At 35.0% G+C, this 18,366-nt stretch overlaps 1 protein-coding gene across 2 annotated transcripts; it reads right to left on the minus strand.

Annotated features, from left to right (window-relative positions):
• Nucleotides 1-14,312: 14,312 nt before the first annotated feature.
• On the minus strand, nucleotides 14,313-18,002 carry LOC130623548 (serine/threonine-protein phosphatase PGAM5, mitochondrial-like). Of its 2 annotated transcripts, none has more exons than XM_057439042.1 (4): nucleotides 17,491-18,002; nucleotides 16,330-16,540; nucleotides 15,821-15,951; nucleotides 14,313-15,281 (listed from the first exon to the last, which is right to left on the minus strand). In XM_057439042.1, exons 1-4 carry the CDS (start codon nucleotides 17,895-17,897, stop codon nucleotides 15,131-15,133), a joined length of 900 nt encoding a protein of 299 aa, XP_057295025.1. In that variant the 5' UTR covers nucleotides 17,898-18,002; the 3' UTR covers nucleotides 14,313-15,130. The 2 variants fall into 2 exon arrangements, with proteins under 2 accessions (XP_057295025.1, XP_057295024.1); XM_057439041.1 differs by having other exon boundaries at nucleotides 15,821-15,954; nucleotides 17,491-18,000.
• Between the last annotated feature and the right edge of the window lie 364 nt (nucleotides 18,003-18,366).

Genomic DNA, 18,366 nt, shown 5'->3' on the forward strand with positions numbered 1-18,366 from the left:
TTATGTAATTAATAAATATAAAAGCTTTTAATATATATATACTTTTAGGGAAGAAAGTGTTTGCAGAAAGAAACTATTGCGGTTCGGCGAAACAACATTTTGTGGGGAAAAACTTTTGCAAATTTTCAAAAAAAGTGTTTTTCGCAAACACTTTCTACTCTTACAGTATGTAAGGCATACTTAAGCATAAAAGCCAGCCTTGAAAGGCTAAGCCTGTTGCTGTATGTTTACATTATGCAGATTACATATAAAATCAGACATATATATATATACTATACCTGTATTTTTTACCAATTAATGTTTTTTTTTAAATGTGTGGCTTTAAAAAAACCTGTTTTATTGAGGCATGGGCACAGAAAATTTGTTTGAAGCAAAATTCCAATCAGGATTGGGTGGATAGCAGCTGATCTAATCCCTTTTGTATCTGATTACTGGCACTTATTGAAACATAATCAACAATTTCATTTCTTTGCATATATATTTGGTGGCTTTTTCCCCACTACTGCTTTAAACTTACACATAAAAACCCATTTATGCAGAGTACAGTTCTATTGCTCTGATTTCGAAGATCAGCTAGTTGAGACGGCGAAGAAGATTTGTTTGCTGTGGCCAGTCGAGACTGCAGGGGCGAAGATCTTTGGATTTAGGATATCGGATTAGTAGGGCAGCTGATGTTACGTTGATGTTATCGCTAGAACAACGACCTTGACAATAGCGACTGGGAATACCAAATTCGTGTAGAGCTAGAAGTTCCTTGAAGCCAGGTCACTTTGAGAGCCATTTCTTTTTTAATTTTGATGATTCCTCAAGACGAGCGACAGACATTGCAGCAGATTGAAAGGCTTGCTCTTCATCTTCTGAACCCTCCGGCGTTTGAGTAGGTGAAATAAGGTAGAGAAGCATCCATATACGTGATAATGGCATTTTTAACTAGCCAAAGATTGCTTTGATAGACAATGATTGATTAGATAATGGTGAATTAATAAGCAGCAGATATAAGCATAAGAAGAACTGCTAAAACTGAAAAGGAAAACCATGAAGCAACTGCAACTTAAATACTAGTAGACTGCTGATTAAAACATATGCTGCTGACCAGAAAAAGCACATAGGTAAATGGTAAACTAACTATGGGTAATAACAAACCAGAGTGGAAAGAAGATATATGTGTGCATTTAAACACTCATAAATATATATTTATGAGTCACAAAAAAATGTTCCAATCGAGGCACTAAGTTATTCGAGTAAACATTGTTTTTTCCACTGTAATCATGCATGATTCTTCTCCTCGAATGAAACAATACTTTAAACAACTTGAAATATTGTTAAATTCAACATTCCTAACATGACCTGCAAACATCAGATTGTGGCCTTCTTTGCAACCTTTTTCTGAAATACTTTTTTTTGCATAGTCCATGAGACAGCTTGTGGTGATGTCTGGAAAGTATAAGAAAGAATTCATCCAGCCTAATTTTAACTCCTCAGGAAAACAAATTTCGATACAATCAACACAATTCTGTATCTGTCTCCTTTTCTCCTCCAGGGACGGTAAACTGGACCTCCCCCAGATAAAGATATGCTTTGGGAAGGCAAATATTTCTTAAGTGACTCTACATTCCATTTTATTAATTCCTTTTTTCAGTAAAAAACATGATTAAAACAAATACAATCCAACGCAATCCAACAAATTCTTCTGTTAACACTAAGATACCCCAGTCGTCCGGAGATGCATTGCGAAAGCGAGAAATTCAAAATGGTGTCGCTATCGATGAAAAGGTCTATTGCACAGTCTTCAAATTTTAATACTACACATAGGAGAATATCCTACAACCTCGTTCCTAGGACTTGTTAGGCTGTTTTATTCAGGCTGTCTACTATAAAAAGCCTAACAAGTCCTGGAGAAGAGGTTAGATATATCCTAGATACAATTATTACAGATTCTGTCGTGAGAAGCAAACGCTTTGTTAAATAGACTGACGCTAAAACCGAGTTAGTGAAGGAGAAGTTTTCATTGATTACCACAATTTGGCGTGGGAAGCCAACCATGAATCAGATTTGATAGACGCTGGTCGAAAGAATGACGGAGTTCCATCAATTCATTTTTGTTATTACATGTTGCAATATATTTTTTGTCAAGAGTTATTAACCAATAAGGGCGTGTTACTTAGGCATCTTCGTCCCCAGGGTTTGTTGCCTATGTCAAATAAAGACAAAAAACCTGGGGAAGAGGTTGGTTATTTAAGTCTATACTCTTAGCTGTAACTACCAATCTTAAATTAAGGAAGAAATAATTTGGTGCAAAATGTGCTTTTCTAATTAACGTTCACTTTCTAAATAACGCCCATTATAAAAGTTCAAATATTTAATTAACGCCCACGGTGGTAAATTGATCAAATACAGTACACCACATCCATTTGCATTTTGTGATTTCAAATAATGCTATTCGCTTTTTCACTGCTTTATTTACGTTGCTGTAGATACATATCGTTCATCGAAATGCTAAATACATTGCTGAAGTAGCTGGTAAAAAGGCAGACGGGTTACTTGTGGCTGGCATTTTTCTTAAGAAGGAGGTATGAAATCGCGGTATAGGTTTTAAACAACAATTTAGAATTCCAAATATTTTTTTAAAGCTATGAGAGATCTGTCTGTCTAATAAACTAAAACGAAACTTAGTTTCATTGATTTTGTATCGTGTTGTTTCAGTGGCACAAGTCGTCATCCATGATATATGATTTTGCGAACTACTCAGCAATGCAACTTATAAAGCCTGGTAAGTAATTTGCTTCTTTTAACGAGTTTTGCTTATTCGTTCACTTTACTTTGCCAATCTCGAACCCAGGGACGAGGAATCACCTTCACACTTAAGAAACTCCACAAGAAATGGTTTGGGGATGTTTTCTGTTTATTGTGTTCTAGTGACGCAATATGTCTGTTTTACAGAGCTCTAAAGGCTTCATTTTAGGGAAGATACTCTCAGTTTGACTGACGAAGTGTTACTGGTTCTGCCTATGCTCCCAATCTCCTCCACGGAGGTTTTTTCTTTGCTCCTTTTTGTGCTTACATATCAAAAGGTAAAAAAGAAGCGCAGTGAAAGAGATTTTTTCTTGTTCATGAATACGTCTTTCTTATTTCTTTTTTTTAATATCAAAGTTATTAAGTTATATATAATATGGTTTGAAACAGATTAAAAAATTGCAAATTCGGAAAAATGTCACGCGGTGATGCTAACTCAATCAGTAACGAATTAAATCGTCGTACCCAGGTTTCCTTGCCTGATGTCAATGCCGCTAGCGCTTACTTGACGTTTTCTTCGCCGTCGGCCTCGATGTCAAAAAAGCATGAACCCCTGGGGACAAGGTTGCAACCGATTCGAGTAACATTTCAGTATGTTAAAAAATTTAATTTTAGGGAAAAAACAATATAATTTTTGATTTCGCAGGATCCAGCAAGCAAGTGAAAGCATTTCCTTTGTCGCAGTTTTTACCACGTGGTGCGATTGGATAGTTCTTACTGATCGCACGTTACCGATACATGCTCGAGAGGTAACAACCCCGTTTGTTGCGTGTTTTTTGTTCCTATTTTTTCACCAATCCATGCTACAACTCAGTTAGCAAACTGCGATTCATCAGTAAAAACAGGATTCAGGTGTGAATACAAACGAAACGTATGTTACAATATAGACCCTAACTTTTTTGGGTCTTTGAGTAAAAAAGTTCTAAAATAAGTTCAAAAATAAGGACCGAAAATAGGACCGACAAAAGTTTTCGCCGACGAAAATTATCACCGACAAAGTTTTGGTCGACAATGTTTTGATTGATAAGGTAATACTCAGGTTAATTCCCTGTTTGATGAGTTGTCTTATCAGTTAATAACATCTTTAATACAATATCATGATGTTTTCTTATCCTTCTGTTAGAGTATCATACGCGTAAAAGAGCCCTGGGGACAAGGTTGTTCTATTCTTAGATATGAACTTAAATACCCAATTAAAACCTTGCTCCCTTTTCTTGATCATTAAAACAACAATAGAATGGCCTCAGAGTGAGATAGCCCAGGGAATTCTTTTTAATTTAACTCCGTAATACCGGCTCGGGGAACAAGAGAACTTTAACACAAGATGTATAATACTTAAATTTAAGTCAACCTCGTTGTCAAGGATTTATGTTTCTCGCCAGCGCTGTGCAGTCGGATATAGGAAAGGAAAATGGGATCTAGGTTGCTTGCAATATTTGTTTTCAAATTGAACATCTTAGCAAGGTTTTGGGGTGTGGTGGAACAAAAAATTATGGAAACAACCGTTCAGTTCAACGAACAAATGGAAGGCGTGTGGTCGGTGTACATATGGGTATCTAAAAATGTGAACACAATTGTCGTGAATACATTGTAGAAAAGAATCATCTGAAGAAATAATTTTTGTTTTATTTTATTCTAAATATTAGCCCCATCTCTAACAAAGATTTCTTTCGAACTTATCTTTTGTTGACGTGTTGACCAAAGAGCATAACATGCAATGCCAGTTTCGTTTCTTGGGTAAAATAAGAAAATTAAATTGTTACAATAGGGAAAACGAAGTATAGTTTAGTTTCAGTGAGAATTTGTATGTAAAATATCGAGTTTGCTCAATCGAGTTTTCTCAAGTTCCCACGTGAATATCACGTGAGCAAGGAACAATAGAAGTATTCAATCAAAAAGCGCGGTTCGTATTTTGATCCCAGGAAATTCGTGTGCGTCCCAGCATAATATTCCCACTTAAACCAACCTCGGTCCAAAGACTTTTTTCTTTTTGGTATAAGTATTAATTAGTGCTTGCTCCAACCTTGTCCCCAGGTCTATACGTTTCTTAATAATAATACGCTTTATCATAGTTCCAGGTGCTGAGATCGAGCTTGCCTTTGTTTTTCGCTAGCCAACCCATATGATTATAAAAAACGTAGGAAGAGAACCCTGCGAACGAGGTTGATAAATGTCTATTATAAATTATTAGTTAACCGAAATTTTTTTTTTGATATTTGATCCAGCTGCTGTATAAAAGAGTAAATAAGTGGAACTCAGTTTTCTTGTAAACTAGCTTCTGTTTTGTCGGAAGAAATTTTGTCTTTTTCTTACAGAAAGCGTTTTATACCGATGGTCTGGAATCGAACAACAATAATTGGGTATCCGTATTCAAAAAAAAAAAAAAAAAATTGAATAGGCGAGAGGCGTTGACTTAAGATCTGCTGTCATATTTATTTATTTATTTTTTAATCAGCGTGTACAAATATTTTGAATGGTAATTTCCCTTTCAATTACACGACAACTTTTTTCACTTTAATCAAAACATTTTATATTATTAAAGCGCACCTTCGTCCCCAGAACTTTTTGTTTCTCATCAGCGCAGCGCTTAATATTACGTTCGATATGCAAAAAGAGACAACACAGGTCCTAGTATCGAAGTTGGTTAAAGTAAATCCAAAATTATGCACGGTGAAAGCTTAATTTTTTTGTTTAACAATATGTCACAAAAAGCATTAAAAATTATTACATAATTTAAGTTTATACTGATGCGACAGTTTTAAATAAAAACACATTACAGTTACAAAATGGATTGATCATTCTAAGTTCGGTTGATATTTAAAAAACTAAGCTAACAAAACCTTTTGTCAGTTCTTGTGCGAGATATTGCTTTGATATTTAAAACCTTAAAACAATTTTTTTACGGAATTACAGAAGGGCTTTTCAATCTCGTTTCCATTCTCCCTTACCCCTAAAAAGTCGCTTTTGCGCACATGTAGAAAGTGTGTAGATTCCAAAGAATAATCGTGCTGACGTCATCATCAATTAGCTTCTAATCTGAAGTTTAAAGTCTGCAGTCAACAACAACAAGTGAAATTTGACAAGTTCAAAATGCATGACTATAACAAAGAAACAATTAATGTAATTACTAAACGTAACTGTTCTGTTCATTCTATGTTATCCTACCCATAGGGTAAAGCAGTATTTCACTAGATTGCCTACCAAATCCTTATTTGTTAAAGTTTTACAAACGATAATTTTTTTGCCTGAAATCTTCGGTAGTTTTATTTCAATTGACTTATTAGGCGTACTGGCCAGGTCCACTGTAGTACTTCCGTTGTGAACTTTGAACTTCACTTTCTTTCGTTATATTTTTTTTATATAATTCGGGTTTGCATTTTTTTGGTATATCCATAAAAGTATACGATTCTCGTGTTGGTCTTCCTCTAGATGCAATTGGAGGTGGATTGTCCTCAGTCATCTTTTCATACGTATCAGTGTCCTCTTGGTCTGCAGGATTTATTGTGCAAATATTTTGGTACGCCTTATCGCCAGTGATTGTCCCATTTGCTACTCTGAGGTAGAGTTGTGCAGCAATTGGTATGTTGTAAGTATGTTGGGCAACATAACCGCCACAGGTGGCTTTAACGATGTCCCTACAGAATACTAAAACACATTTTAATTCTCCTGCGTGAAAATAGGAAGATTGTGGATTAGTAAATCGTAAGGTGAACGAATTTACCAGCTCTGTTTCTTCGTCCGGGAGAATTTCTTTCAAGAGAGTTAATTTGTTTTCATATTTTGGTACAAATCCAGCCCCACAAGTGAAGGGAAGTTGAAATACTTGACCACTGCTTAAGCGAAAACTCATATAATTATGCTCAATTTGATCCTTTGACAGTGTCTTTGTGTGTATGTTATGTACCACCTCGCAAATGGCGCCAGCACTTACGATAATCTCATAGTCATCATTCCCATCCGCTATAACATGTTTAAGGAACTTCACGTATTTAGGTAACGGTTTTATTACAGCTAAATCGGCTATGTGTTGATGTACCGTTTCGCTGTTGTATTTCATAACAACTTCATCAGGGATAGATAATGGGATACTATAGGAATATCCATTTGCATCATAACATAAAACTTTCTTGTCTGTACCAACAGATAGCAATTTTAATACTTCACCCGAACTAAATGATGAATCTTCATCATCACTGTAAACGCCTTCTTCAACTTGCACCAATTGTGGGAGTTTGTATCTTTGAACAAACTCGCTCAAACGTAGGCATTCCTTACTCCAAGCAATATTCTCTAACACACTCTCTTCCATCTTGTATAGTTCGGAATAAGAGATCTGTGTTTTAATCGAGTCCTTGATTAAAATATTATTGGCACACAACAAAAGTCTTGATAAATAACTTTATAAAGACGTAAATTGTCATGGGGATAACCTAAGCGATGTAATTTGCAGTCATATAAAAGCTATAGATGTTGTTAAAAGTTAATATGAAAATTGTGCACGAGTTTAAAATCAAACAATAAATCTTCAGCATGAAATCTGACAAGCGCTGACAGACACAATTTGAAAACATCGAACTTTACAAGATTCAATATTACTACCATTGTCTGGCGTAATCTTATTGACGCAACAAATTGTAAGGATACGTTGTGGAAAACAAGGAAAATAATGCACTAAATAGAAAAATGTAAATCGCACAAGGTGAAATCAAGCGTGCGCCAGGGTGAAATCAACCATGCGTCAAATTGAAATCAAGAGTGTGCGAGGTGATATCTAGAGTGTGTGAGGAGAAATTAAAAGTGCGTAAAGTTGAAATAAAGAGTCCGTCAAGTTGAAATAAAGTGCGTGAAGTTGAAATAAGGAGTGCGTCAAGTTGAAATAAAGTGTGCGTCAAGGTGAAATAAAGTGTGCGTCAAGGTGAAATAAAGAGTGTGTCAAGTTGAAATAAAGTGTGCGTCAAGGTGAAATAAAGTGTGCGTCAAGTTGAAAAAAAGTGTGTCAAGGTGAAATAAAGAGTGTGTCAAGGTGAAATAAAGTGTGTGTCAAGTTGAAATAAAGAGTGTGTCAAGTTGAAATAAAGAGTGCGTCAAGTTGAAATAAAGAGTGCGTCAAGTTGAAAAAAAGAGTGTGTCAAATTGAAATAAAGAGTGTGTCAAGGTGAAATAAAGAGTGTGTCAAGGTGAAATAAAGAGTGTGTCAAGTTGAAATAAAGTGTGCGTCAAGGTGAAATAAAGTGTGCGTCAAGTTGAAAAAAAGTGTGTCAAGGTGAAATAAAGAGTGTGTCAAGGTGAAATAAAGTGTGTGTCAAGTTGAAATAAAGAGTGTGTCAAGTTGAAATAAAGAGTGCGTCAAGTTGAAATAAAGAGTGCGTCAAGTTGAAAAAAAGAGTGTGTCAAATTGAAATAAAGAGTGTGTCAAGGTGAAATAAAGAGTGTGTCAAGGTGAAATAAAGAGTGTGTCAAGGTGAAATAAAGTGTGTCAAGGTGAAATAAAGAGTGTGTCAAGTTGAAATAAAGTGTGCGTCAAGTTGAATAAAGAGTGTGTCAAGGTGAAATAAAGAGTGTGTCAAGGTGAAATAAAGAGTGTGTCAAGGTGAAATAAAGTGTGTCAAGGTGAAATAAAGAGTGTGTCAAGTTGAAATAAAGTGTGCGTCAAGTTGAATAAAGAGTGTGTCAAGGTGAAATAAAGAGTGTGTCAAGGTGAAATAAAGAGTGTGTCAAGTTGAAATAAAGAGTGTGTCAAGTTGAATAAAGAGTGTGTCAAGGTGAAATAAAGAGTGTGTCAAGTTGAAATAAAGAGTGTGTCAAGTTGAATAAAGAGTGTGTCAAGGTGAAATAAAGAGTGTGTCAAGGTGAAATAAAGAGTGTGTCAAGTTGAAATAAAGAGTGTGTCAAGGTGAAATAAAGAGTGTGTCAAGGTGAAATAAAGAGTGTGTCAAGGTGAAATAAAGAGTGTGTCAAGTTGAAAAAAAGTGTGTCAAGTTGAAATAAAGAGTGCGTCAAGTTGAAATAAAGAGTGTGTCAAGTTGAATAAAGAGTGTGTCAAGGTGAAATAAAGAGTGTGTCAAGTTGAAATAAAGAGTGTGTCAAGTTGAATAAAGAGTGTGTCAAGGTGAAATAAAGAGTGTGTCAAGGTGAAATAAAGAGTGTGTCAAGTTGAAATAAAGAGTGTGTCAAGGTGAAATAAAGAGTGTGTCAAGGTGAAATAAAGAGTGTGTCAAGGTGAAATAAAGAGTGTGTCAAGTTGAAAAAAAGTGTGTCAAGTTGAAATAAAGAGTGTGTCAAGGTGAAATAAAGAGTGTGTCAAGGTGAAATAAAGAGTGTGTCAAGGTGAAATAAAGAGTGTGTCAAGGTGAAATAAAGAGTGCGTCAAGGTTTGCGTCGAGTAAGAATATAGAGTGTGTCGAGATAGAATAAGAGTGCATCAAATTAAGTTAAATTTAATGCAGAGTCGTCAGGACACTTACGAGGAGTTCCACTTACGCGGGGTTGTACTTACGAGGAGTTCCACTTACGCTGGATTCCATCTATGAGGGGTTGTACTCACGCAGGCTGCACTAATGCTGGGTTCAACTAATCAGGGTTTCCACTTACGAGGGGTTCCACTTCTGCTCGGTGCCACTTGCAAGGGGTTGTACTTGGGATACAAAAGACAATAATTCAAAATGGTTGCTTTTACGAAACTTTTTTTCGTGTTTTTCTATTCGTGCACCCCGTACCCCGGTGAAAGAAGAGTGATGATAAATTTATAAAAGAATCGGTTTTTAAATAAAAATACTGGCCTTTCGACGGAAAAACATTCGGACACAATTTTTTATTTCAGCGGAAAACCTTTCGAAAAAGATTTAAAAAGTTTAATAATGATGGAACAGTCTTTTGAATGAATGTTAACCAAATTGTCAAAAGTAATGATTAAATTACGGCAAATGACACAAAAAGAAAGCTAGAAGCATTTATAGTGTACATATATTCAATGAAGATCTAAGAAAGGGTCTTCAGGATTTAACTTTATGGATAAAGCCTCAGCCAAATGTGAAAATAACGAAAATAAAAAGTTCAAAAACTGCAGTTTTTATTGACTTTCTGATTACCCTATATATAATTTCTATGCACTGGTCTATTTTTTAAAAAAATAGAAAAAACTAAATTTTCGGACAAAGGCACAAATTTCAATGGGAAAATTTTCGGACAAAAAAATCCGAAAGTTTTTCGTCCGAAAATTTTCGTTCCTAATGTACGGGTTCTATTTAAGAGGGGTTGTACTTAAACTGTATTCCATTTCCGAGGGGTTGTGTACGTACGCTGGGTTTCACTTATGGGAAACTGAAGATGGAGTCTCTGTGTTCCAGTAACTTGTGACGACAAAATTGAACTATCGGTACCGTAATCTTGTTATACCATAAAGAGTTTAGTGTCTAATTTTGGATTCTGCATGCAGAAAGTACATCATTTTGGAGTCTCCCTGCAGAAAGTACGCCATTTTGGATTCTACCTGCGGAAAGTACGCCATTTTGGATTCTGCGTGCAGAAAATAAGCCATTTTTGATTCTGCATACAGAAAGTACGCCATTTTGGATTCTGCGTGTTTTGATTTTTTTCAAAAAACAGCAATTTGATTAGCAGGATTCCACCTTAAATTTAATGTCTTGTTCAAGTTAATTTTAAGCCTGCTGATAACCAAAGAAAGTGAACGAACGAATTTGATTTTATTTAATAAAAAGCAAAACAGAGTACAACAAAATTGTACGGAAAAGGCTACTACCACCTTGTTCATGATTATTTTTCTTAGATGGATCGTATCTTGGCCGCTATGATAATGACTCTAAATATAAAGAGGCAAATAGTCTTTATAAAGAGGTTTTGCAGAATGAATTTTATTGTTTGCTTTTTTGTTTCTGACTGTATTTACTTCTGCGTCAACTCGTCTTTAAATGAGTTTATTTTCTTGACTTCATACATATTTAATCCCATGTTTGCAAAATCGTCACTTTGCATGATACTCAACAAGGTCCCATCGATGTTGCGCTCATAAAACTGATCTGCGTGATGTCCGAGGTTAAGATCGCGCAACTTTGAAATTATGTCATCTGTGTTCATATCCCAAAGAGGTTTTTCCTTATAGCGTAAGGATTTAACATCATCATAAATATCATCATCAGTGTTTTTTTCCTCCTCTCGTTTTCGAAATGACTCAACATTCATATAACTTTCCCTTATGTCTTCATATTCTTCATATTCGTCCTCTGGTTTGCTTTCTAAACTTTCACTTGCAGGTGGTAAGTCAAATGTCACTTGTCGTTTTTCAATCATTTTCTGCAGCTCGTCGTTTATATTTGTTTTTTTCTTCAAAGGTGGAACATCTTGATAGTGTTGACGATAACGAGATCTATCTGTTTTCTCTGGTCTAGGTGGAAGTTCCTCATAATCTGCTAATCCTTCCTCAGAAGTCTTATTATTTTTTGCAGCAATAGAAGAGATTATATTTGCAACATTTTCATAGTACGGCTCCTCTGTGAAATTATTTGGCAGTACATCGTACAGTTCTTTTGATTCCTCTTTAGGTAAATGTTCTCCCATCATATTATTGTTACTATAATTATCATTGTTGTTGTAAGATTTGTCTGGATTGTTTTTAAGTGATCCAACATTGTAATACGCTGCATGTTTTGATGCATTTCGATCAGATTTTGGTTTTTGACTTGGTATTTTAGGCTTCTGGTTGCGTTCAACTGGTGGTGGTGGTGTGTCATAAGTTTTATCCTCTTCCTCATCTGTTGATTCATCAACTTTTGGATTTTGGACAAAGTCATCTTCTAGCTTGGTGGAGTCATGGTACCTGCTACAAACGTATCGATACGTTTCGTCATCATCAATAGTCCCATTTGCAACCTTTACATGGAGATTCATATCAACTGCAAGATTGTGAGTTTGCCTGTTTCCCCAAACTCCACATGTTGCGTAAACTGTATCGCTGTAAAGAATCAAAACACATTTCAGTTCACCTTTGAGGTAATAAATAGACTGTGGGTGAACAAATCGAATGGTGAAGTTATTTATTAGTTCCGTTTCTTCATCCGGGAGAAGATCTTGCAAAAAAAGTGCGGAGCTGGTTTCATATTTTGGTATAAATCCAAGTCCACAGGTGAAAGGTAAATCAAAGTTCTCTCCTTTTTCGGTACAGAAACTCATGTATTCATGCTCAGTTTGATCATATGAGAGTGTTTTGGATTTTCTGTTGTGTATCACCTCACAGATATCGCCAGCATTTACAACAACCTCGTGGTGTTTGCTTGTGTCCACTGCAACGCCTTTCATGAACAAAACATATTGAGGTAATGGTTTTATTATAGCTAAGTCAGCTATGTGTTGATAAACCGTTTCACCTTGATTTATCATTACTTCATCAGGTATAGATAATGGAATGCAATATGAATTACCAAAATCATCGTAGCACAAAACTTTCTCCTCTGTATTTACTGAGTGTAGTTTTAAAATTTCACCAGAACTAAATGTTGAACTGTCATTAATCTCATATATACCTTCTTTGACTAGAACCAATTGGGGTAGATCATATTTTTTAACGTACTCTTCTAACGTTAGGCATTCATCACTCCAGGTAATATAATCTAGCATGCTCGTCTCCATTTTTAAAGGTTTAACTCAATTACAGTTTAAATGTTCAACTTTTTAACTACACTCTAAATTAAAACTTGGCTTTCAGCAGGTTTTTTATAACTCTGTCAGATGTCGTTTGCAAAGAAACCAATAATTTAAAACCTATTGTGAGAAATCTGATTGCATTGACAAAATTATAATTAAAAAACTTATATCTCTGAGTTAATATTTGAGCTGTCTTTTTAACTTCACTTTGAAACCATGGCACGTCATTTAATATTTTTTTATAAACAATGGAGCCATAAATACGTACGCATTGCATTTTTGTAAATCAAAATAATGCAAGATTAGCTTGGATAGAATGCAAGATTAGCCTGGATAAAATACCTGCAGATTTAAACTTTTGTTTGTTTTGTTTTGCAGTACTTCACAAAAGGCAACCTTATTCCCAGTCCATTTTGACTTTAGATTAATCTTGGCTGCTCCGTAATAACAGCTCAGGGGGGGGGGGGGGTGGGGCAAGAAACCCATGCACAGAGGGTTAACAATTTTTCTTTCGTACATTTCGAAATTTTCTCGCAAGGACTGTAAGTGTCAATGTTGTTTTTATTAGAGCCTAGGTCAGCCCCCCCCCCCCCCCCCCCCTTCCACAATATGTCCAAGAAGATAATATAAGGAAAATTGATAAATATTTGTAATGTTAACAAACAGAAAAATATCGGAAAAGCTGCGATCTGGATAAGCATGCAAAATTGCAACAACAACAAAAACGTTCTAGAAAGGACTTTCACAAACTATGATATCGAAACAAGACTCGATTTCGCCGAGTTGTTATTTATAACTATCGCCAACAACCTCGTCCCCAGGGCATCTTGTATCTTTTCCAACCCCGGGACGGCGTTACATGTTCGTATCGCCGTCCCGGGGTCAGAAAAAATACAAGATGCCCTGGGGACGAGGTTGTATCGCCAACTCTATCTAGTGAATTTTAGTATACATTTGAGCCATTGAATGTATCCACCTCGTTCCCAGCGGTCTTCTACGCCGATGATATTCTACAGGAACGCTTCATAATAGAGATTGCGCTGTCATTTTGTTTGAGGTTTTTCCCCGAAGAAAGTCACGCGTACGTTTTTTTTAAAAGCATGACATTTATCAACATTCGGTACGCTTACATTTGGTCATTTTTTAAGCATATGCTTATCATTATGTGAAGTCTAAGAAATTGTTGTAAAGTTTTTGTTTCGACGACTTAAAAATCGAACTGACACACATAAAATAGATTTAGAAAAATTATTTTTCAGAGTTACTACCTATATTTCCAACATTCCTCGAGGAGTTTTAAAAGTTTCCAGAAATAGTGGCCACTCCTGAATAACAGAAGCACGTGATAACCTTAGTGGAATTCATAATTGAAAACATGCTCTTGTATCGCTCTTGTAACTTCCTGTTTTGACTTTCGTTATCCCGAAAAACGTGGCGTATTTTTGAACATCTGATTTTGCATTAGCTGCAATGAAGTAGCCAGGAGACACATGCTTTTTCTTACCACAAGGAAATCGAAAAGTGGGAAAAATTACACTGAATCTCACACGATTTTTCTGCGGGCAGAATACTGACCGCGCTTTTTGATTGGTTAATTCTATTTTTCTTTGCTTACGTGATCAATATCGGGAAATCTTGTTTTGAACGCGAATGGCCTCACTCACCTGAACAAATATAATTTATTCTTGTATTATTTAAGAGGGTTAAGATGTAACCACACCGATTAATATGCTCATTGGTTGATTGCAATACGGAGTTTTCTATGAGTTGGATTTAAATTTTAGGGATTTGCTCCGACATTTGTTTGCGTTTAAGCTAAATTGGATATCCTCGAAGAAAGCTTTAACTAACTAGGCTAGCAATAAAATAGTTATAACAGAGTTCTTTTAAAAAACTTCACATACGTACTAGCTATTCTATTTAACAATATTTACACAAAAACCTCACGACCATTCAAAACACATATATGAGTTGAAGTAAAATTCAAACAAAAAAAGAGTTCTGCGGCGCGGCCCATTTTTATCATATACAGCAAGCATTTATCGTCGTAGCAAGACGATATGGGCATGTTTCAAGGTTATTCTAGGACCACGTGTTTTTCTACATCGTATCCAAATATAAAAAAAGTATTTTAAGGTATAATGTGAGCAATAAACGCAAAGGTCATGTCATAATACGGTGAGTTCGCAGGGAACTGTGTACTCAGTGCACAGTTCCCTGCGTTACCTTAACTGTGGATTTTTTTATAAATTTGAAGCCGCGACTGTCTAAATTAAACACTTCAAATGTTTCTACAATAGGTCAGCAAAACAAAACGTGAAAATTATAAAAAAATATATACACGTTAGGTGAGGTACAACACACATTAATATGGCAAATATTTTTTTAACATTATTGATAAAACGCAAGTTGAAATGACTAATCGCGCAGCTCATTGGTTAATTAAACCCATATAATAGAATTGATGCATATTATTGGCTAATTGCATCCATCTAACAAAATCCATGTCTGATTGGATCATTAACTATACCCATCTAATAGAATCCACGCATCTGATTAGATCCATCTAATGGAATTCCAAGCTGCTGTTTGACTAATATAATTTAATTACACTGTATGTTCTCTGCAGTATGAGTTTGGTAATTCTTTAAAAAACGCAACATTTCCGATAACAACGAAATTATTTGAACGTTACGTGATCAGGCGGTAAATGACCGGTATCGCCAAGCCCTCGTAAAGACACGTTGCCACTCGGTCGTATAGTTAACCACGTCACACCACAGTTACCGATACTCATCCGCAGCCAACCTTCTGGTGGAAATTGTAACGCTCTATAAGAAGAAAAAGATTAGAATATTCTTCAGGGTGTTTTCCCATCCTTCATGAATACACTTGCAACAAAATAAGCAGATACTAAAATCCAGTTGATAAAACTTGCATTATTACGAGTTAATTGATTTGGGTCAACCGAATATCTGAGTGGAGGTTGTATAAAATGGATAAATAGGTTCGCATATGAAACTAATTTAAAACTATTTTGCCAAATACTATTTACCATTTCACATGAAATTCTACTATTAAAGAGACTACGATCTCATCCAAAATATTTTAGGAAAAATAATCTAATTTCAGAGACAGGACCTACAAGTAAACATTTACGCTTTCTTTCTCAAACAGATTTGGATTTCTTTTATCCAATGCTGATGTCTCCAATTCACATGAACTCTGTGTTTTTTTGTTGGACACCAAGAAGGGAGAAGTTTTTTTTTTTTTTTTTTTTTTGGGGGGGGGGGGGGGGGTATTTGCAGATAACAAACCTTAACGCAACTTTAAATGAGGAACTCCAAACCACAAAAGAAGAAACATATACCTGCAAACAAAATAGCGTATGACATTCGCATGACACACGATCAGTTCGTGACTATCTTCTGTTTGTGAAGGATCTGCACGATGGATATATTTTCGGAATGCACCTTCTATCCTCGCATTGTCTTGAAAAAACTTCTAGTAAACAATGAAAATACGACATTGACGTTATTTTTAATAGAGCACAATGCAGTAAAAAGTTTACTGAATTCTATAAAAGTGAGGATAACCCAATAAACTCGGGAGAGGCGGAACCTCTGTAAAATGTGACTGAAAAGTAAAGTAAAGAAAACAGGCACTTTTTTCTCATAATATCAATTCACCTAATATCACTAAAAGACATTTCATAATAAAACAGTGCTAGCTAGTTTGTCAGCTTAAAATTTTGAAGGGGTATGATTATGAAGACACCGCAAATGTCTTTAAAAAGTTTTTGAAAAGGTGAAATTAAATTTTCACAAAATATATGTGCAGACATTGCAATTAAAATTGATTTAAAACAAACAAACTCACATGATTCTCCGGTCTCCATTTTGATGGTGCTGGTTCACACGGATAGGGTGCACCCTCTCGCAGCATTGAACATTCAGATTGTGGAATATTGGGAAACGATTTGCTAATTATATCAGCTGTTTCTTGAGCACGCGTCATGGTTGACATAGTTAACTTATCAAACTTTATATTTAACGCTTTTAACCGTTCACCAGTTGCCAGTGCCTGTTGCCTAAGGAAAGAAAAGTAAACGATCTGACAAATAAATTGGCTTATTTGCTTTTCTTTACGTGTTCATTTTCACAAAGACAATTAAAAATTTTGCTTTATGCCATCTTAGGCTTAACAGTGTTTCTTTCTTTCAGAGTCAACTTTTATTTTCTTTGTTGTTTGTGTCGAGTATCTGCATGGGAGAACAATAATCAACTTTTGCCTGCTCATTTATAGATTAGTGCAACAGTAACACCAAAGTTTTAGTATATATATATATATATATATGAAACATATATAACAGAGAGTTTATTTGGAGTATATATATTGTTGTTTTAATCCTATTTTTTCTCCTCTCTCGTTTTTTTTATTTGCATTTAATTCTGGCTAGGCTGTTGTTTACCTGTTGTTTCATTTTTGAAGTAGTTATGCAAATTTAAAACAACACTACCAACCCAATTTAGTTCATCATTTATAATTTTATCAAAATATGCATTTAAAAGAGGGTTTTAAACAGCCAATACTCAACCAAAAGACTCCCGAAATCTCCGGTTTTAAGCGTAAAAGCGTTATAAAATAAAAATTAAAAATCATATTTTCACCTTCTGTTCAATACTTTAGACATAAGGCTTTGAAATAAATATTAATGGTTTTAATCTTTAACAGAAAAATGTCACACAAAAACATGAAGTTTAATTGCAATGAATAAAATAAAAACATCTGCGAAAAAGTGTGCAAAATAACAATTTCTTGCCCAGTGTTATTTGCCTTGTTATTTTTAAAAATCTACCAAAAACCTTTCACAGAAAAATTAGGAGATGACTTGATATATAAACAGAATCTTAATTCAAAATTGATATTTCGACCTTACATTCCAAAGGCCATCATCAGAAATAACTCCTTTATGAATAAACACCTATAATTCTCCAATAATAAAAAAAAGTTTCTGGATTTTACAATTTTAACACCTACCTTCCGAGTGCAGTGAGAGTTCTCTCAGCATCATTACTTGAATTTTGATTATATTGCCCATGTCGAATTAGAATCACATGTCTAGTGGCTGTTGGTCCCTTAACTGCTGGTGTGACAGGTGTGGGAACAGCTTTATCAGTATTATTGTCCAACACTGGTATCTGTGGCTCTGCATCTTTGTTTTTTTTGTAGTAATTTTTTCTAGCATCCCAGTTATCGTCCCAGTCTGTGAGTTTTCCGAAAAATGAATCATTTTCTTTCACGCCATATTTTAATCCTGCTCTACAGTCCGCAGTTGGTGTTTCGCCAAGCAATGAGTACCGATAAAATGCGTAAGTTGAACCAGACGCAGCTGTTAAACCACCGAGAGCGAGTAACCTTGACACTGTATATTTTATTTTTGACATGTTTTAAAGTAACTCTATTTAATTTCAGGGGTTTAAGGAATATATATGATACTATATATACTATATATCTAAACTTTGAAGAAGAAAAAATATAACATTAATTCAGTTTAACAAAGTAATCCAGAAAATTGGCACACACAAACATTTTCACACACAAACAAAATCATAACAAAAATATTTAAGTAAACTAAAAACACCTTCTTTTTCACCCTTTTTCCACAAAGTATATTTTGTATGGTTTATTTATCCAACTTTTCTGTGCAAACATTTTACAAAACAAATAAAAATGACATTAAAGAATAATTTATTTTAGATTTTAAAAATCCCATGGAAATAACATCAATGAAAATGAGGGATTTGTGATGGAATTTTGCAAAATGTTAATAATAGACATTTTTTCTGACATTTGAAGTTCTTTCCTTAATGTCTATAGTCCCTTAAACCATCATAGGGTCATTTTCTTGTTATA

This window comes from Hydractinia symbiolongicarpus, chromosome 13 (genome assembly GCF_029227915.1).
Source record: "Hydractinia symbiolongicarpus strain clone_291-10 chromosome 13, HSymV2.1, whole genome shotgun sequence".
NCBI classification, from domain to species: domain Eukaryota; kingdom Metazoa; phylum Cnidaria; class Hydrozoa; order Anthoathecata; family Hydractiniidae; genus Hydractinia; species Hydractinia symbiolongicarpus.

Bases quoted from the DNA above. Each gene is read 5' to 3' on its own strand.
- LOC130623548 (XM_057439041.1), bottom strand. From the start codon at position 17,897: ATGTCAAAAATAAAATATACAGTGTCAAGGTTACTCGCTCTCGGTGGT. The intron at 16,541-17,490 runs GTAGGTGTTAAA...TTCTTTCCTTAG, and splicing joins ACTCTCACTGCACTCGGAAG to GCAACAGGCACTGGCAACTG. The intron at 15,955-16,329 runs GTGAGTTTGTTT...ATTGTTTACTAG, and splicing joins AATGGAGACCGGAGAATCAT to AAGTTTTTTCAAGACAATGC.